The 22,285-nt window shown below is 42.8% G+C and overlaps 1 protein-coding gene across 1 annotated transcript in view; it reads right to left on the reverse strand.

The window, feature by feature from the left end:
• The window catches only part of LOC124553492 (protein PRRC2A-like), a 1,723,518-nt gene that overhangs the window by 1,668,400 nt on the left and 32,833 nt on the right, over nt 1-22,285 (reverse strand). The window contains exons 5-6 of the mRNA XM_047127347.1: nt 20,116-20,281; nt 12,581-12,798 (exon numbers count right to left, since the gene is read on the reverse strand). Coding sequence (XP_046983303.1) covers nt 12,581-12,798; nt 20,116-20,281 — 384 coding nt within the window. The remainder of the gene's footprint in view (nt 1-12,580; nt 12,799-20,115; nt 20,282-22,285) is intronic.

A 22,285-nucleotide genomic window follows, 5' to 3' on the forward strand; every position in this document is an offset into this window, starting at 1 on the left:
TTACAGATCGAATTGGCAAAATTTTGCTGAAACATAAAGTGAAACTGGTATTCAAACCTACCGGAAAAATAGGACAAGTACTTTGTTCTGTTAAAGATAGAAGCCCACCATTATCATCTAGCTGTGTGTATAAAATTCCATGTACTTGTGACAAGGTCCATATTGGTACTACGGAAAGAAGTGTGAATACGATGGTAAAGGAGCATAAAAGTCTTTGCCGGCTGGGAAAAATAGATAAATCGGCCGTTGCGGAACATGCATTTCAGTCAGGTGACCATGTAGTTAAGTTTTCTGAAACTACAGTTTTAAGTGTTACCACCAACTATTATCCACAACTGTATAGGGAGGCTATTGATATTTATAAACATGAAGACATGAAGATAGTTTTAATAGAAAAGAAGAGGCGTTGAAATGAAGCGAGATATGGACAGTGGCTTTACAGAATCGATAAGTGATTTTTATATCTATGACGGACTATTATTGATAGCTACATTTTATCTTTGACTAGTTTTCTCTCTGCTACTACGTGCAAGCTAGACCACGCCCACTTTCCTCGGTATTTAGGCCGCTCTCCGACGCCCGACTCGTCAGTCGTCAGTCGGCAGGACTCAGCAGGACCAGCCATACCTCTGAGGATGTCCAACGTAGTATTGGATGAAACGTTAGGAAGAGAAGAATTCCATGGACCGCGGCCATATAACCCGGAAGAATTATCAACAAGAGTACCACCTGTTACCATTTGTGCTGCTTTCTTTATACACGATGTCTCTGGAGGAGTGGTCAACATTCAGGAATATGCATAAATGACCATTCAAAGCAAAAAGGAAACACAAACATGGGCTCTAAAATGCATACCTTCAGAGCAATGAGCCCTTTTCCATCTTTCATACTGTGAAACAAATCTCTTCCACTGCAAGCTCTATGCCTTCCGTATTTTGGTAGTAGGTAGTATGGACCAAAAGAGAAAAAAGAATGTCTAGTAAACATGGGCACTAAAATGCATACCTTAAGAGCTATAGCACTTGTTTAGTAGAAGAGATGCGTTTTACAGTAGTGAGGAAGAAAGAAAGCTTATACCTCTTACGGGTATGCATTTTTGACCCCACGTTTACTGGACTTTTTTGCTTCGAAGAATTGCTCCTGTCGTATCCCTGGATATTGACTGTTTCTCCTGGGACCCCCTGTAAATGTTCAATATTACCTATTAGTGCTGTACGGTATGGGTCACACACACTCAAGCAGTGTTATAGGGTAGGTCCCACAAGCGGCTTGTTAGAACTTTCCTTTGTGGGCTGACTGAGTTTCTCTAATATTCTACCAATGAACTGAATTCTGACATCTACTTTACCTACCACCAAGCCTATGTGATCGTTCCACTTCAAATCTGCACAAACTGTTACACCGAGCTACACTGGTGTCCAAAATTAAAGCAACGAACAGAAATTTTGTAAGGCTGCATTTATTTTGCCATAAAAGAATATAAACATGTTATAGTAGAGTAGAAACAAAGTAAACAATACAGAACATAAACAACTGCAATCTGCAGAACAATAAACACAAAAGTTCTTGGTTTTTTTCCAACTTAACAGATTTTCAAACACATTCTGACAACTGGTTAATGTGTTCAGTATGGGGTGTGACCGTCTATGGTAGCAATACTGGGCCTCACAAAAACGGGGCATGCTGTGAATTATGTCATCAGTCTCACATTGAGGCAATAATGCCCATTATTCCTGCAGACCTGCTCGCAAGTCTTGGAGAGTGGTTGGTGGATGTGACATGATGCAAACCGTCTCCCTAGTGCATCCCAGACATGCTCTATGGGATTCAAATTGGGAGAGCAAGCAAGCCACATGTAGTGGTTAATAAAAAAGAAAAAGAGAAGAAAAGAAAAGGTTGAAAATGTGGGAAGAAATGGTGAATAAAAAGGGGGTTTTAAAATCGTTAACGACCGTGAAAAAGGGAAAGAATGAAATGCAAATCGGACTTCGTATTACAGAAACGTTATCGGACTTCGTGATTCGGAAAAGCTATTGTTGGGGTGGTCCTTGTGGCGTTTCTGAGCAGAAGTCAAACCAATTTCCACTACAAAAATTATTTGAAAGAGAACAGAGAATAACAAAATGTGATTAACAGGGGGAAATGGTGTAGATAAGAGTTCATCCTTTACCACGTTAACACGTCTTCTCTCGTGCAGCGTCCAGTTCTTGTTCTCCAAAAATCTCCTGCTTCATTTCTGCGTGAAAAGTCTTAGCTGCTTCGAAATTTTGCAATAAATTTCATTGTCAAAGAATTAATAATGTATACAAAACCGTCTTGATATTAAATGCAATGTATTTTACGTTGCTGCTTCCATCCTCCAAATTTCATTCCACAATATGTCTGCACATCAATAAGGTTTTTCGTCTTAATCCGGCCAAGACTAGCTAATAAGTAAGTTAAGCTTCCGCTCTCCAAGTGACAAAAAACGGATAGAAAACAAAAAGAATTACAATTTTAGTACCTTCATTTTCTTATATATTTTCTCTGCCGTCGAGCACTCATATAGCTGTGGCGGTATAATTTATATCTGAGGGAACGAGTGTAGCGTGGCAAAATTCAAAGTCCCGCTACACACACCATGTGTGCAGTATTTCCATTTGCAAGAAAACATTAACCACCTGTGCTCTATGAGGTCAAGCATTAACATCCTCAGTACAGAGTCCGGGCCCACGGCATCTCGCAACAAACCCACGTGAAGTCCCAAGATCTCATCACAATACCTGACAGCAGTTAAACGTTGCCAATCAGCAAGGTTTAACTGATGTTAACTATTGCAGGTGTCATTCACGAAGAGCTGTCTGAGAGGTCAACGCAATCTTTGCCCACACCATTAGGGATTCTCCTTGATATCTGTCTTTTTCCACAATGTTTGTGTCCCAAAATTGTGTTCCACATTCCCTCCAGATGTAATCCATCAAGAACCACTCTCCAGACAAAATCAGCACTCATCTGTGAAAAGAATGTTGGCCTACTGTTCGGCCATCCAGGAGGTGTGTTAACGACTCCACTCTAGAGTTCCCTTCCGTGAAGACGTGTCAGAGGTAAACATACAGCAGGTCTCCAACAGTGCAGGCCGCTGTGTTGAAGCTCCCTGTATGCTGCTCGACTCGATACAACACACCCACTGGGTGCTGCGAGCTCAGATGCCAGTTGCCATGCGGTACTAAGGTGGAACCGTCGTGCCCTCACAGCCAAATTATGGTCTCTGATGTCGCATATGGTCAGCCCTGCTCTGGTCTTTGGGATACAGTTTTGGTCTCTATAAACTGTCACCACACCTGAGAAACAACAGAACGATCCACATTAAGCCATCAGACCACATTAGCTTGCGACTGTCCTGTTTACATTCTTTCTATGGCTTCCAATGCAGAGATTCTGGTCGGTATCTTCTCTGTGCCATATTGCACTGTCTGTGGCTGTGTACACAGTGATTGTGGATGTGGTACTATCCGACAAACGCTACTCTGTTCGATAGGTGCCCTGGCGTCATCTATGGCATGGTTGTCCGTTGACTGGAATGCCACCTTCTGTACAGAACATGACCATATGGACATCTGTTGGCAGTCTGTATGATTATATCATGAATTAGACACAGGACTGGGAAATAGCAATTTGCTGCTTTAATTTTGGACACATCAACAAAAGCAAAATGAGGATAATGGAATGTAGTCGAGTTAACTCGGGTGATGCTGAGAGTATTAGATTAGGAAATGAGGCACTTAAAGTAGTAAAGGAGTTTTGCTATTTGGAGAGCAAAATAACTGATGATGGTCGAAGTACAGAGGATATAAAATGTAGACTGGCAATGGCAATGAAAGCATTTCTGAAGAAGAGAAATTTGTTAACATCGAGTATAGATTTAAGTGTCAGGAGAAGTCGTTTCTGAAAGTTTTTGTATGGAGCGTAGCCATGTATGGAAGTGAAACGTGGGCGATAAATAGTTTGGACAAGAAGAGAATAGAAGCTTTCGAAATGTGGTGCTACAGAAGAATGCTGAAGATTAGATGGGTAGATCACATAACTAATGAGGAGGTATTGAATAGAATTGGGGAGGAGTTTGTGGCACAACTTGGCTAGAAGAAGTGACCGGTTGGTAGAACATGTTTTGGGGCATCAAGGGATCACCAATATAGTATTGGAGGGCAGCGTGGAGGGTAAAAATCGTAGAGGGAGGCCAAGAGATGAATACACTAAGCAGATTCAGAAGGATGTAGGTTGCAGTAGGTACTGTGAGATGAAGAAGCTTGCACGGGATAGAGTAGCATGGAGAGCTGCATCAAACCAGTCTCAGGACTGAAGACCACAACAACAACAACAATTTTGGACACCAGTATATTTGTATGAGTTGACTGACTCCAAATATGACTCACTGATACTATCATCAAAAGATATTAATTTTTGTATTCTGTGAAGTGCACAATATTACATTTCCATATATTTAAAACAAGTTGCCAGTCACTGCAGCATTTTGAAACCTGACCAAGATACGATCCCCCCCCCCCCCCCCCCCCCCCCTCCAATTTGAACTTCATTAAAGATGACTGCATCACCTGCAAAATACAATTAATTTTGTGTGCCAACTGATTAATAATGATCAGCATGAGTCCCAATAAACTTCCCGACTCTCTATTCAAGATAACCATCTCTCTCCCCCCTACCAAGAAAGGCTCAACCCAGACACAAATTTTGTTTGCTACAGAATATTATCATAGTTTTGTTGACAAGCACTGGTGAAGTAGAGACTGAAATGCTTTATGGAGGCAAGAAATGTTGCATCCTTCTGGCTGCCTCGAATAATAGCTTTCTGGATTGTCATGAGAGAAGGACAAGTTGGGTTCCACACAACTGACATTTTCAGAATCTATTCTGGTTAGTGAACAGGAGCTGTGTTGTATGTGTCTTCATCCATTCATTAATAAATTCCTCCAGCAAATGATTAAAGAGATTCCTGTGTAGCACCACACACAATCTCATAGTTCCTAGGCAGCTTCTTATCTAAAACTAACTTTGCATGTCGTATTGATAAGTACTGCATCCTTTAATATTGCTTCCTGCCAATCCAAACCAATAAAAAAAAATGTACTTAACAGTGGTGGGAGGTTGGAAAACCTCCTGACATCAACAACCGCTGACAATCGTGTCAAATTCAAGAATTAGTTAAATGATATCCGAGCGACAGCAGGCACGTCAGTTGTGTATAACTCATCAAAAGTATTTAATACTCCGAGTACAGGAATGACACATTTTCTATTGTTTCTGCATCTGCGCAGTTAACACACACAGAGCAGATGTGAGACTTTTCTCATTTCTTTCATTTTCCCAAGACTGAAAATATTTTACAATCGCTAACCTGAGTTGGCTACTAAGGTAAAACTGAGGGGGCTATCTAATAGATTCAAACTGCAAAACAGGAAGGTACAAAGATGTTATTGATGTGAAAGTAGTCCACTGATTGCCTTATGTTCCCCCGCACCACAGCCTCCTGCAGGATTGTCATGTCACAATTCGCGAGCTTAGAGAGATGAGACATACTGCTTATGGGAAAACAGTAACCGTGTTCCTGTAATTTCTATTTAATTATACCTCTCCGCCTCATGTGACAGGAGTAATACCGTTACCAGTTTCTGCTTACTGCCATGTCATCATCAGATCAATTGAATATGTAACATATTAACTCATCAAGTAGTTACTATACAATGTACTCATTTCATATGATGGTGATTTGATAATAAGACAAGACTGGTAATAAAATAACGAGGGTAATCCCAAAAGTAAGGTCTCCTATTTTTTTATAAGTATACAGAACTGTTTATTTCTACAATGTTTTACATTAGTTTACAGCTTGAACATTTAGCTATTTTTTGACATAATCATCATTTCTGTCGATGCATTTTTGTAGACGCCTTGGCAGTTTTTGTATGCCCACGTCATACCAGATCACCGCCCTGCTGTTCAGAGAGTTATGAGCTTCTTGTTTCACCTCGTTGTCAGAGCTGAATCGCTTTCCAGCCAAATATTCTTTTAAATTAGGGAACAGGTGATAGTCACTGGGTGCGAAGTCAGGACTGTAGGGTGGGTGGGTGATTATGTTCCACTGAAACTGTTGCAGGAGAGCAACGGTTTGCCGAGCGATGTGTGGGCGAGTGTTGTCGTAGATAATGTGTACGCCCTTGCTCAACATCCCTCTTCTCCGGTTCTGAATGGCCCGTTTGAGTTTTTTCAGTCTCACAGTACCTGTCAGCGTTAATTGTGGTCCCAGTGGGCATAAAGTCAACCAACAATACCCCTTTCCAATCCCAAAAAACGGTTGTCACGGCTTTACCGGCAGACTGTGTCTGTTTGAATTTCCGCGGCTTTGGAGAAGAAGGATGCCGCCACTGGCATTATTGTTGCTCGATCTCTGGTGTAAAGTGGTATGCCCAGATTTTGTCACCCGTGACAACTGAGTCCAGAAAGTTGTCCTGTTCGGCTGCAAGGCAGTGAAGAAATGCGCGGGAAGCATCAACTCGTTGCCGCATGTGGTCCTGAGTCAGCATGCGTGGCACCCATTCTGTGCACACCTTCCGATAGTTCAATGTTTCCGTTAAAATTCTGTGAGCAGTGCTTTGGGAAACCTCAAGAACCGATGTGCAGAGATCATGCAGGGTGATCCGCCGATCTTCACGCATGCTTTGCTCATCCTTCAGCACTGTCTCCACAGAAATTGACAGTCTCCCACTCCTTTGTTCGTCCTGAATTTCGGTACGACCAGCTGCAAACTCTCTACACCACTTATGAACATTTTTAACATCCGTGCACAACTCACCATACACTTCCGTCAATTGGCGATGGATTTCAGTTAGCACATTGCCCTATGCATTCAAAAACCGAATAACTGTACGCAATTCGCACTTAGTGGTAACATCCAATGGGAGCTCCGTTCTCAACGGCTGCCAAACCAAGACAACACCTCAGCGCGACGTGCGCATGTTTACACACAGCGCATGAAGCACTCTTCATAACAGTGTGACCAACTCCCACACAGAGTTATGTACTTCTAAAAAAATAGGACACCTTACTTTTGGGATTACCCTGGTACTTTTCTGACTTGAAGCGGGTACTATTGGTCAATGGTATGTCTTTGAAACAACAAATTTATGTCTTCAAAACAACAACTGTTTACATATGGGCCAATCTGTTCTCTCACTCACAGCTGTCTGTTATGTAGCAGCAGACACTACAGCCAATGTTGCACATGGTTACCACACATCCTTACACAGGACTGTATCACACACATTGGTCACACATTACTGCAACATTGTCAACGGGTTAGGCGTACACCCATGCCGCTGAGTACCCCCGTAGCCAGAAATCCAATAAATTCGGGTATGATGAACAGAAAGACCAGTATCATGGATAGGGCAATGGTAAACCACAGCCACTCCCTCTCTGCAAGGGTAACATTCTCCAACAGCTCTGACAATTTGTCATGCACCTGTTAAGCTGTTTGGTAAAGTGTATAGCCCTATGAATCTGTCAGTGATAATTCCTGCCCATACACCAATACTATAGCAATCCTGATACCTCAGCTGGGCAATTGCTCACGGATCTTCATCTCTCCCCACGTGGATATTGTGATAATTCTCTGTATCATGTCCTGTGAGTACTGCCTATGCCATCGAATATCACACATTACTCATCACAAGTTGGATTGGATTGTTTGGGGGAAGAGACCAAACAGCGAGGTCATGAGTCTCATCGGATTAGGGAATGACGGGGAAGGAAATCGTCCGTGCCCTTTCAAAGGAACCATCCCGGCATTTGCCTGGAGTGATTTAGGGAAATCACGGAAAACCCAAATCAGGATGGCCGGACGCGGGATTGAACCGTCATCCTCCCGAGTGCGAGTCCAGTGTGCTAACCACTGTGCTACCTCGTTCGATTCATCACAAGTAAAACATCCCATATCCCAACAGGTACTGGTTACTGGAGATCTGATTATAGGAATTTTTCTTCCAGTTTTGGTAAAAACTACCTCCCATGGGAATATTAGAACTATGTGACGCTTCTTTGAACACACTTTGCATGAAAGGTGGGTGCAAAGTCGCTCCCTACTTTTAATGTCCGCAAGTTTTGTGATTGTTCACCTTTATTCATGAACGCTGTTGTGTTTTGTTACAGGATCCCTCAGAATACCTTGACTGTCTGTATCATCTTCTTAGTGAATGATGAGACGGCAAGAAAGCTGACTTAACGAGAGCGCAACCAGGTCACTTTACAGTTTGAAGTGTGACAATCTGCAGTCCTGGTTCAGCGATGGTGGTGGATCGTTTGTACCATTTGTGTCATACTTGATGCTAAAACCATTAAGAATAGTCACACCAAGCTAGTGACAACTGGATCAGTTGTGCGTAAACCACAATGAGGATGACCTTAGGTGGCACAATCTCCAGAAAATGTAGCAGCAGTGAGAGACATCTTCACCTCCAGTCCTCATGAATCGACACTTCACGCAGCTCGAGACAGTGGAATCGGCAGGCACACAGTGTGTGTTATGTAAAAGAAAGACCTGATCTGGAAAGATGGATATCCTCGGTGTAGCAAACCAGCTTAAATCACTTAATAAAGGCAAGGCTTCCGGTCCACATGGTATACCAGTCAGGTTTCTCTCAGAGTATACTGATATAATGGCTCCATGTTTAGTAATTATATACAGCCGCTCACTCACAGAAAGTTCCGTACCTAAAGACTGGAAAGTTGCTCAAGTCACACCAACATCCAAAAAGGAAAATAAGAGTAATCCACTGAATTACAGGCCTATATCACTAACATCAATTTGCATTAAGGTTTTCAAACATATACTGTATTTGAACATTATGAAGTACCTCGAAGAAAAAAGTTTTTGACACACAGTCAGCACGGATTCAGAAAATGTCGTTCTTGCAGAACACAACTAGCTCTTTATACTCGTCAAGTAATGAGTGCTATCAACAGGGGATGTCAAATTGACTCCATATTTTTAGATTTTCAGAAGGCTTTTGACACCGTTCCTCACAAGCGTCTTCTAACCAAACTGCGTGCCTACGGAGTATCGCCTCAGTTGTGCAACTGGATCCGTCATTTATTGTCAGAAAGGTCACAGTTCATAGTAATAGATGAAAAGTCATTGAGTAAAACAGAAGTAATATCCAGCACTCCCCAAGGAAGTGTTACAGGCCCTGTATTGTTCCTGATCTATATTAATGACATAGGAGACAATCTGAGTAGATCTCTTAGATTATTCGCAGATGATCTTGTCATTTACAGTCTTGTAAAGTCATCAGATGACTAAAATGACTTGCAGAATCATTTAGATAAGATATCTGTGTGGTGTGAAAAGTGTCAATTGACCCCGAATAAAGAAAAGTGTTAAGTTATTCACATGAGTACTAAAAGAAATCAGCTAAATTTCGATCACGCAATAAGTCACACAAATCTGAAGGCTGTAAATTCAACTAAATACTTAGAGATTACAATTACAAATAACCTAAGTTGGAACTATCACACAGATAATGTTGTGGGTAGAGCAAACCAAAGACTGCAATCCATTGGCAGAACACTTAGAAAGTGCAACAGGTCTACTAAAGTCCCTGTTCTGGAGTATTGCTGTGCGGTGTGGGATCCGCATCAGGTGGGACTGACAGATGACATTGAAAAAGTACAAAGGAGGGCGGCTCGTTTTGTATTATCACAAAGTGGCGGAGATAGTGCCACAGACACAAAATGTGAATTAAGAGTGGTAACCATTAAAACAAAGGGGGTTTTTAGTTGCAACGGGATCTTCTCATGAAGTTTCAATCACCAGTTTTCTGCTCTGATTGTGAAAACATTCTGTTGGTACCCACCTACATAGGGAGAAATGATCATCACAATAAAATAAGATAAATCAGGGCTCACACCAAAAACTTTAAGTGCTCGTTTTTCCCGCGCGCCGTTCGAGAGTGGAATGGTAGAGAGACAGCTTGAAGATGGTTCATTGAACCCTCTGCCAGGCACTTAATTCTGAATAGCAGAGTAATCATGTTGATATAGATGCAGATGTTCATGAATTATCACTGGAGGGTTGTGACAGGCAGATGGAGTACGGGGAAATTATGCTGTCACCACATAAAGATTGGCCAAATTTGTTCAAGAACATTACTTGGAGCCAGGAGGCAGTTTCACATTGGGAGATTCATCAGTTGACACAGCTGCCATTATTGAGCAGAAACAGATCCAGGAATGAAAACTGAAAAATTACAAAGTTGACCAAAATTGACAGCAACACATGGTATGACAGAATCATCTCATTGATCCATTCGTATTGCAAAACACCACCAACAGTGAACAGTATCACCAGATACTGCATGAATATGTATGGCCACTGACATGACAATGGGGCAATGTTGCAGATATTTTTTTTCAGCAAGATCGAGCACTACCTCATTTTGCTCCATCATTCGTGACTGGCAGGACAAATACTTTTCAGGATGTCATCTGGGATGGTGAGCAATGCCCTCTGAGAAGTCCCAACCTCAACCCTGGTGACTTCTCCCTATTGGGTTCAGCCAACGAGGCATACTGAACAAACCCACTCACGGTCTATGTATCAGAGGAGAGGATCACAGTTGTTCTCAGAGTGACTTTCCTGCAGAAATCAATTGACGACATCCCTATATGTTTACATTATTTGGTCAACAATGCAGGACAATAGGTAGAATTTTAATGAAGTATACGTATTCTCATGGTCTTGAGAACTGACAACAATTTGTTCCATGTCCAAATATTCCTTCACCAAAAATTTATGGGCATTTAAAACTAGGGAGTGACTCCTCACCCACCCAGTAGCCTATATAAGGTTTTTCTTTAAATGTAATGAAAAACCAAGTTGACTGCTCAAAAGCAGTCACAAAAAAAAAAAAACTATAGTCAGAATGACAATGTACATTGTAGGGACGCAGCCTACTCACGCCATATAGAATTTATATGATTTCCATTGTGTGCCAGCCTAATCCACTGTATCTAGCTATGACGTCACAAATGTTGTGCAATATCTTAAAAGTTAATAGCATGTCAGGAGTGATGCTACAATAATAATGTGTTAAGTTTCAGTTTAGTAACTTTAACAGTTTCTGATATTTGGGCATTTTACGTAAAAATCATCGGCGCAACAGGAAGGAGCTAGAAACTTCAAAATTTATATTCGGATCCCTTTTTGATTGTAATTTAATGGAAACAGCATGCTGGATCTCACGAAGTAATATTTTGGTTGAAATTCATGATTTTCTGTTTTTGTGTCCTAAAAGTACTGAAGCAAGATAGATTGAGTGAGTGATTAAATAAAGCTAGGATGTTTATATTTAGGTAGAATGGAGATAAGCTATAACAACAAAGATGTGAGAAGTTTCCTAAAGGTAGCTATAAAACTATAGCTGTAGCGTCTCTCAAAAGGGCAAGTTCAGAGCTCATCTATTGCGTGCAGTGCAACTAAAATAATTCTCTCGCCAAAAGTATTTAACCTAGCCACATCAGAATTTAATTACAAATACTTACCTGTGTGCTGATTGCACAATTAAATTGAGAGTTTCATTGGCCTTCAGCGAACGAAGGAATTAATTATTTAGTAACTCGGAGTGGTGTACTGCTAGCCCCAGCAGCTGGTCAGGAAGGCAAATGTTGTCGGCTGCGCCTTAAGTGGTCCGCACCGCAGCTATATAAATAAGAGCGCTGCGATCTAGAGTCAGGCCCCAGTTCTCTTCTAGATTCGTTTCAGCGCGCACTCCGTGTCGGAAGCTGCGTCGCGTCTGTGCAGTTGCAAGGAGCAGCCTCGGGTGCCATATTACGTAACTCGGTATGCACGTAACAATGAGTCAGCATTTGGGTAACGTGTGAACAACTCCAGTGATTTATTCTCAGTTTGCGTATGTCATATTTTCACATGTCGCCACAGGACAGACCTTCTGTCATTACTAATGTGGCGTTTCATGAGTTATGACATCAAATTTTGGCGAGCATTCACTTTGAACATTTAAACTGATAACGATTATTGAACAGTTTCATTATCTAGGAATAATATGATCCACGCATTAGACTTTGAACAGATCTGATAGTACAACAGCTGATAGTAACATTGCTGGGTTAAACATGTACAGAACTTTATGGATTATCGTTTTCAGAATATAGCGAAAATTGTTATAGTAAATTGCATTTTCTATGAATCCCAGACATCATCCTAAATCCTCAGCGTACTGAACTTCAATGATCAATACCTTTATTTCTCCAGCAGAGTGGGCACAGTGAACTTTAATTACAGTCATCACGTTTTTGTTAATCAGTTTCTGGTTGTCAACATTGTAGTCAGAGAGCCTCTGTTGATAACGGCGACAATATAGAAAAATATTTTCCATGCGCCACCCCACAACGTGTTTGTAAATAGGGAAAAATCAAGAGTTTTACATACAGGTAAGTTTCTCCTGAGATTTCCTGATTTTGCACACACACACACACACACACACACACACACACACACGCCCACGCCCACCTGGTCCATACTGCTGGCGGTACGGCCTGTGCCGTGTGGCGGGGCTGCCGTCCTCGATGAGGCGGTCGATGAGCTCGGCGTACGCGTCCGTGCCCGGCACGGCACTCGCCAGCACGGGGTCTGTCGCCCCCACAGTTTGCAGCGGGTGGTAGCCGGTGGGGGCGGACGCCCTGCGCTGTGCCTCCTCCGCCTCCCTCTGCCCGGGGTAGCGCACCAGTCTGCGGGCACAGCAGGACACGGTGTGGGTGCAGTGTGTGAGGCAGTCTGACGTGCTGCTACAAGTGAGGGTGAAGAGCCTACAATTGGCTCAGTTGTGTTGTGTGAGAGTGGTGTCATTATATCACAACTGTGGAAAATTGATGAACTCCCAACACGCTGGTGTAATTGTAGGTCAAAGCAACTTCTGTTAATCAGTACAACAGGAAACCAGCTAAAGTTACAAACTTTACTTTTCTTATTTACTTCACGACTAGTTTCACACGGGGACCCATTTTTAAACCACCCAGACAGTCAAAATGGTATATTCAAAAATACAGGAGCCATGTCAAAAATATATGCATATTATGAAGTGCAAATGAACGATTACCTGTATGTGCTGCAGCTATTCATTTGCATTCGTAGTATATAGTCGAAACAAGGCCCCGGGAGTAGACATCATTCCAATAAAACTACTGATAGCCTCGGGAGAGCCAGTCTTGACATAACGCTACCATCTGGCGAGCAAGATGTATGAGACAGGCGAAATACCCTCAGACTTCAAGAAGAATATAATAATTCCAATCCCAGAGAAAGCAGGTGTTGACAGATGTGAAACTTAAGCGAACTATAAGTTTAATAAGTCACAGCTGCAAAATACTAACACGAATTCTTTACAGATGAATGGAAAAACTGGTAGAACTCGACCTCGAGGAAGATCAGTTTGGATTCCGTACAAATGTTGGAACACGTGAGGCAATACTGACGCTACGACTGATCTTAGAAAATAGATTAAGGAAAGGCAAACCTACATTTCTAGCATTTGTACACTTGGAGAAGACTTTTGACAATGTTGACTGGAATACTCTCTTTCAAATTCTAAAGGTGGCAGGGGTAAAATACAGGGAGCGAAAAGCTATTTACAATCTAGCAGAAACCAGATGGCAGTTATAAGAGTCGAGGGACATGAAAGGGAAGCAGTGGTCGGGAAGGGAGTGAGACAGGGTTGTAGCTTATCCCCAATGTTATCCAATCTGTATATTGAGCAAGCAGTAAAGGAACCAAAAGACAGATTCGGAGTAGGAATTAAAATCCATGGAGAAGAAATAAAAACTTTGAGGTTCGCCGATGACATTGTAATTCTGTCAGAGACCGCAAAGGACTTGGAAGAGCACCTGAACGGATTGGAGAGTGTCTTGAAAGGAGAATATAAGATGAACATCAACAAAAGCAAAGTTTTGCTATTTGGGGAGCAAAATAACTGATGATGGTCGAACTAGAGAGGATATAAAATGTAGACTGGCAATGGCAAGGAAAGCATTTCTGAAGACAAGAAATTTGTTAACATCGAGTACAGATTTAAATGTCAGGAAGTCGTTTCTGAAAGTATTTGTATGGAGTGTAGCCATGTATCGAAGTGAAACGTGGACGATAAATAGTTTGGACAAGAAGAGAATAGAAGCTTTCGAAATGTGGTGCTACAGAAGAATGCTGAAGATAAGTTGGGTAGATCACATAACTAATGAGGAGGTATTGAACAGAATTGGGGAGAAGAGGAGTTTGTGGCACAACTTGACAAGAAGAAGGCACGGTTGGTAGGACATGTTCTGAGGCATCAAGGGATCACCAATTTAGTATTGGAGGGCAGTGCAGAGGGTAAAAATCGCAGAGGGAGACCAAGAGATGAATACACTAAGCAGTTTCAGAAGGATGTAGGTACTGGGAGATAAAGAAGCTTGCACAGGATAGAGTAGCATGGAGAGCTGCATCAAACCAGTCTCTGGACTAAAGACCACAACAATGAATAGTACATACATATTTTTGATATGGTTTTTGTATTTTTAGAAATATTATTTAGACTATCTGGATGATTTGAAAATGAGTCTCAGCCCAGAAGTGGTCATCAAGCAACTAAAAAAAAAAAATTTAAAGTGAAATATGCAATTTTGGCTGGTTTTTCATTGTACTTAAAAATGAATGAGACAATAAATAATGACCACATTCACAGGATTAAGAATATAATAATTCTAATTCCAAAGAAAGCAGGTGTTGACAGGTGTAAATATTATCAAACTATCAGTAATTCATGATTCAAAATACTGACACAAATTATTTGCAGAGGAATGGAAGAACGGTGGAAGCCAATATTTTGGAAATGTAGAAACACGAGTGAAAACTGACCAAACAGCTTATGTTAGAAGATATGCCAAAGAAATGCAAACATTTGTTTACCAGAGTGAAAAATACTACAACCAGAGTACAAAAAATGTGAATAAATCCTGGGCAGAGTTACATACATAAAAAATGGGAAGTTCCTTGTTGACTTATCTGGCAGCTTCGAAGACATTTAATCAAAACATCTTGATAGATTCTTTTGGCTTGCTCTCTCCAGCTGCCAGATATTGTGGTCATGTGTATACGAGTTGTGTTTACGTGAGTGTGGGCGTGTTTTATATTTTTAACAAAGTCCTTATTGACCGAAAGTGAACTTTCCAACAGTCTTTTTGCTGTGCCTCTCTGCAACTCAGCATCTCCACTACATGGTGGGTAGCAACTGTCCTTTTCATTGTACTGTTATATTCCATTGTTTGATACATTTGTGTTTTTCTACTTGTTAGTATTAGCACCCAAGTCATGTAATATGATATATTATGTCAAGTAAAGTACATGATACATGATGTCATCGCCCCAGAAACAAATCCACCCTCAGAAGTTTTATCCTCCAGGAAAAACTTCTTTAGCTATTAGATGTATGCTCTTCAGCCTTGTTATATTATATATAGTTTACTATGGCTGGCAGATCTTCTGGATTTTGGGCACAGTATCCAGGAACTTTAGCCTATAAATTGCAAGATGGAGGTGTGCCAACATCTTGCTCTCTGCACTGGGAAAGTAGTGTTAATTCTTGAAAAATATGTCAAGATGTTTCGATTTAAATGTGTCTGAAGCTGCCAGATAAGTTGAAAAGCTAGTTCTGTAACTCTGCCAATTACACTCCTGGAAATTGAAATAAGAACACCGTGAATTCATTGTCGCAGGAAGGGAAAACTTTATTGACACATTCCTGGGGTCAGATACATCACATGATCACACTGACAGAACCACAGGCACATAGACACAGGCAACAGAGCATGCACAATGTCGGCACTAGTACAGTGTATATCCACCTTTCGCAGCAATGCAGGCTGCTATTCTCCCATGGAGACGATCGTAGAGATGCTGGATGTAGTCCTGTGGAACGGCTTGCCATGCCATTTCCACCTGGCGCCTCAGTTGGGCCAGTGTTCGTGCTGGACGTGCAGACCGCGTGAGACGACGCTTCATCCAGTCCCAAACATGCTCAATGGGGGACAGATCCGGTGATCTTGCTGGCCAGGGTAGTTGACTTACACCTTCTAGAGCACGTTGGGTGGCACGGGATACATGCGGACGTGCATTGTCCTGTTGGAACAGCAAGTTCTCTTGGCGGTCTAGGAATGGTAGAACGATGGGTTCGATGACGGTTTGGATGTGCCGTGCAGACGATCACCAGTGGTGTACGGCCAGTGTAGGAGATCGCTCCCCACACCATGATGCCGGGTGTTGGCCCTGTGTGCCTCTGTCGTATGCAGTCCTGATTGTGGCGCTCACCTGCACTGCGCAAACACGCATACGACCATCATTGGCACCAAGGCAGAAGCGACTCTCATTGCTGAAGACGACACGTCTCCATTCGTCCCTCCATTCACGCCTGTTGCGACACCACTGGAGGCGGACTGCACGATGTTGGGGCGTGAGCGGAAGACGGCCTAACGGTGTGCGGGACCGTAGCCCAGCTTCATGGAGACGGTTGCGAATGGTCCTCGCCGATACCCCAGGAGCAACAGTGTCCTTAATTTGCTAGGAAGTGGCGGTGCGGTCCCCTACGGCACTGCGTAGGATCCTACAGTCTTGGCGTGCATCCGTGCGTCGCTGCGGTCCGGTCCCAGGTCGACGGGCACGTGCACCTTCCGCCGACCACTGGCGACAACATCGATGTACTGTGGAGACCTCACGCCCCACGTGTTGAGCAATTCGGCGGTACGTCCACCCGGCCTCCCGCATGCCCACTATACGCCCTCGCTCAAAGTCCGTCAACTGCACATACGGTTCACGTCCACGCTGTCGCGGCATGCTACCAGTGTTAAAGACTGCGATGGAGCTCCGTATGCCACGACAAACTGGCTGACACTGACGGCGGCGGTGCACAAATGCTGCGCAGCTAGCGCCATTCGACGGCCAACACCGCGGTTCCTGGTGTGTCCGCTGTGCCGTGCGTGTGATCATTGCTTGTACAGCCCTCTCGCAGTGTCCGGAGCAAGTATGGTGGGTCTGACACACCGGTGTCGATGTGTTCTTTTTTCCATTTCCAGGAGTGTACATATTCCCCTCTTTTAGTGCTATGATAGTAGTATTTCTCATTCTGGTTCCCAACTTTTACTCTGCCATAATTTTGAGGTTGGACCACAATAGCTTGGCAACCGATGTAGATTTTTGTTTCCTTGGGTGACAATCGATCCGGTACAGATTTCTTTATTGTTATTTGAACCATGTTGCACTATAAATCACAGAAATCTAAAGGCTGTGAATTCAATAAAATACTTAAGGATTAAAATTATGAATAATATAAATTGAAACCGTCACAAAGGTAATGTTATTGGGAAAGCAAACTACAATCTGTGACCTATTCATAGAGCACTTAGAAAATGCAACAGGTCTACTGAAGAGATTGCCTACACTATGCTTTTCTGCCCTGTTGTTGAGTATTGCTGTGTGGTATAGAATCCTTACCAGATAGGATTAACAGATGACACCAAAAAAGTTCAAAGCAGGGCAGCTCATATTGTATTATTGGAAAATGATATGTGAATTAGGGTGGTGGTGATCAAAACAAAGACATTATTTGTTACTGTAGGACAATCTCATGAAATTTCAATCACCAACTTTCTCCTCTGAATCTGAAAATATTTTATTGGCAATCTTATACATCAGAAGAAATGATCATTTTAATACAATAAGAGGCATTAGAGCTTGCACAGAAAGATTTAAGTGCTTGTTTTTCCCGCGTGCTGTTTGAGAGTGGAATGGTAGAAATGTTTCTTGAAGGTGGTTCCATTACCCCTCTGCCGGGCACTTAATCATAAAATGCAGAGTAATCGTGCAGAAGTCGATGTGTGGAATAGATAGCAGCTTAAGGTGTACAGCAACAAAAGTAAAACAAGGGAAATGGAATGTGGCTGAATTAAATTTGGAGATGCTGAGGGAATTAGATTACAATATGACACACACTGAAATAATAGATGAGTTTTGCTATTTTTGGCACAACATAAGTGATGACAGCTGAAGCAGAGAGGGTATAAAATGCACACTGGCTGTAACAAGAAAGGAAGTTTCGAAAAAGAGTTATTTGTTAACATCTAATATAAATGTAAGTGTTACGAAGTCTTTCCTGAAGGTACACTATGTGATTAAAAGTGTCCAGACACCCCCAAAAACATACATTATTTATATTAGGTGCATTGTGCTGCCACCTACTGCCAGGTACTCCATATCAGCGACCTCAGTAGTTGTTAGAGGTCATGAGAAAGCAGAATGGGGTGCCCTGTGGAACTCACAGACTTTGAATGTGGTCAGGTGATTGGGTGTCACTTGTCTCATACGTCTGTACGCGAGACGTCCACCCTCCTAAACATACCTCGGTCCACTGTTTCCGAAGTGATAGTGAAGTGGAAACGTGAAGGGACACATGCAGCACAGAAGTGTAGAGGCCAACCTCGTCTGTTGACTGACAGAGACCACTGACAGTTGAAGAGCGTTGTAATGTATAATAGGCAGTCATCTATCCAATGGAGAGAAGTCTTCCGAAGTAAGAGTGATTTCAGGTATGCCGCAGGGGAGTGTCGTAGGACCGTTGCTATTCACAATATACATAAATGACCTTGTGGATGACACTGGAAGTTCACTGAGGCTTTTTGCGGATGATGCTGTGGTATATCGAGAGGTTTTAAGAACGGAAAATTGTACTGAAATGCAGGAGGATCTGCAGCGAATTGACGCATGGTGCAGGGAATGGCAACTGAATCTCAATGTAGACAAGTGTAATGTGCTGCGAATACATAGAAAGATAGATCCCTTATCATTTAGCTACAATATAGCAGGTCAGCAACTGGAAGCAGTTAATTCGATAAATTATCTGGGAGTATGCATTAGGAGAAATTTAAAATGGAATGATCATATAAAGTTAATCGTTGGTAAAGCAGATGCCAGACTGAGATTCATTGGAAGAATCCCAAGGAAATGCAGTCCGAAAACAAAGGAAGTAGGTTACAGTACACTTGTTTGCCGACTGCTCGAATACTGCTCACCGATGTGGGATCCGTACTAGGTAGGGTTGATAGAAGAGATAGAGAGGATCCAACGGAGAGCAGCGCGCTTCGTTACAGGATCATTTAGTAATCACGAAAGCGTTACCGAGATGACAGATAAACTCCAGTGGAAGACTCTGCAGGGTACGGGCTTTTGTTGAAGTTTCGAGAACATACCTTCACCGAAGAGTCAAGCAGTATATTGCTCCCCCCTACGTATATCTCGCGAAGAGACCGTGAGGATAAAATCAGAGAGATTAGAGCCCACACAGAGGCATACTGACAATCCTTCTTACCACGAACAATACGAGACTGGAATAGAAGGGAGAACCGATAGAGGTACTCAAGGTACCCTCCGCCACACACCGTCAGGTGGCTTGCGGAGTATGGATGTAGATGTAGATGTAGATGTAGATATAGATGTAGACCATCACACAGGAATTCCAAACTGCATCAGGATCCACTTCAAGTACTATGAAAGTTAGGTGGGAGGTGAGAAAACTTGGATTTCACGGTCGAGTGGCTGTTCATAAGCCATAATACATCACACTAGTATAAAATTTGGAGGTGGTGGCGTTATGGTGTGGTCGTGTTTTTCATGGAGGGGGCTTGCACCCCTTGTTGTTTTGCATGGCACTATCACACCACAGGCCTACACTGATGTTTTAATCACCTTCTTGCAAGGACAAGCACGGAAGCAAGGCCAACTAGTGGCAGTGACCACGAGGGTAGGTGAGACTGAAGCCTCACGAAATTCCCCTTCAGTACACTGGATGAAGACTAGGTCGACATTCAGGAAAGAGCAGACTCAGCCAGATTAAAGGAGAAATGTAGGACACTGTGGTCGGGGAAGAAATCTACTGAGGGAGACACAGAGGGGGGCAGGTCATTCGGCTCGCAGCGACGACTCCCCGACAGTGGCGACGGCGGCGACGCTGTGAGCGAGCGCCCTCTCACCTGGGGGGCTTGCGGGGCGCCTCGGCCTGCCGCTTCCTCTTGGCGTCCTCCTCCTCGGACAGCTTCTCCAGCAGCTGCTGCGTCCACGACATGCGGCCCGCAGACTGCGGCACCGACCTCGCCGCCGCTGCAGCTGCCCCGTCCGCGTCCCCTGCCGGCTGATTCCCTGTGGGCGCAAGGATGGTGGTGTAATGGGACACTCTTTTCTAACATAACCTTTTCTTATAGAAATAACCGATACCGCGTATATTATCAATTCTCATAGACAGGTTGGTCTATTGATCGTGACTGGGCCAAATATCTCACGAAATAAGCATTAAACGAAAAAACTACAAAGGACAAAACTCGTCTAGTTTGAAGGGGGAAACCAGATGGCACTACGGTTCACACACTGGATGGTGCTGCCGTAGGTCAAACGGATATCAACTACGTTTTTTTTAAAATAGCACACCTCATTTTTTATTACTTATTCGTGAAGTACGTGACGAAATATGAATGTTTTAGTTGGACCACTTTTTTCTCTTTGTGATAGATGGCGCTCTAACAGTCACAAACATATGGCTCACAATTTTAGACAAACACTTCGTAACAGGTACTTTTTTTTTAAATTAAAATTCAGAACGTAGGTACGCTTGAACATTTTATTTCGGTTGTTCCAATGTGATACATGTACCTCTGTGAACTTATCATTTCTGAGAACACATGCTGTTACAACGTGATTACCTGTAAATACCACATTAATGCAATAAATGCTCAAAATGATGTCCGTCAACATCAATGCATTTGGCAATACATGTAACGACATTCCTCTCTACAGCGAGTTGTTCGCCTTCCGTAATGTTCACACATGCATTGACAATGGGCTGACGCATGTTGTCAGGCGTTGTCGGTGGATCACGATAGCAAATATCCTTCAACTTCCCCCACAGAAGGAAATGTGTGGGCATCAGATGCGGTGAATGTGCGGGCCGCGGTATGGTGCTTCGATGACCAATCCACCTGTCACGAAATATGCTATTCAATACCACTTCAATCGCACGCAAGCTATGTGCCAGACATCCATCCTGTTCGAAGTACATTGCCATTCTGTCATGGAGTGAAACATCTAGTAGTAACATCAGTAGAACATTATGTAGGAAATCGGCATACATTGCACTATTTAGATTGCCAGTGATAAAATGGGGGCCAATTATCCTTCCTCCCGTAATGCCGCACCATACATTAACTCGCCCAGGTCACTGATGTTACACTTGCCGCAGCCATTGTGGATTTTCTGTTGCCCAATAGTGCATATTATGCCGGTTTACGTTACCGCTGTTGGCGAATGACGCTTTGTCGCTAAGTAGAACGTGTGCAAAAAATCTGTCATTGTCCCACAATTTCTCTTGTGCGCAGTGGCAGAACTGTACACGACGTTCAAAGTCGTCGCCATGCAGTTACTGGTGCATAGAAATATGGTACGGGTGCAATCGATGTTGATGTAGCATTCGCAACACCGACGTTTTTGAGATTCCCTATTTCGTGCAATTTGTCTGCTACTGATGTGCGGATTTGGCACGACAGCAGCTAAAACACCTACTTGGGCATCATCATTTGTTGCAGGTCGTGGTTGACGTTTCACATGTGGCTGAACACTTCCTGTTTCCTTAAATAACGTAACTATCCGGCGAACAGTCCGGACACTTGGATGATGTCGTCCAGGATACCGAGCAGCATACATAGCACACGCCCGTTGGTCATTCTGATCACAATAGCCACACATCAACACGATATCGACCTTTTCCGCAATTGGTAAACGGTCCATTTTAACATGGGTAATGTATCACAAAGCAAATACCGTCCGCACTGGCAGAATGTTACATGATATCACGTACTTATATGTTTGTGACTATTACAGCGCCATCTATCACAAAGTGAAAAAAGTGGTCTAACTAAAACATTCATATTTTATTATACACTACATGAATATGTAATAAAAAATGGGGGTTCCTATTTTAAAAAAAGCAGTTGATATCCGTTTGACCTATGGCACCGCCATCTAGCGGGCCAACCATAGTGCCATTTGGTTTGCCCATTCAAGCTACACGAGTTTCGTTCTATGTAGTTTTTTTGTTTGATGATTATTTATTGAGATAGTTGGCCCGGTCACTATCAATGGACCACCCTGTAG

The sequence above is a fragment of the Schistocerca americana genome, chromosome 11 (genome assembly GCF_021461395.2).
Source record: "Schistocerca americana isolate TAMUIC-IGC-003095 chromosome 11, iqSchAmer2.1, whole genome shotgun sequence".
Classification (NCBI taxonomy): Eukaryota; Metazoa; Arthropoda; class Insecta; order Orthoptera; family Acrididae; genus Schistocerca; species Schistocerca americana.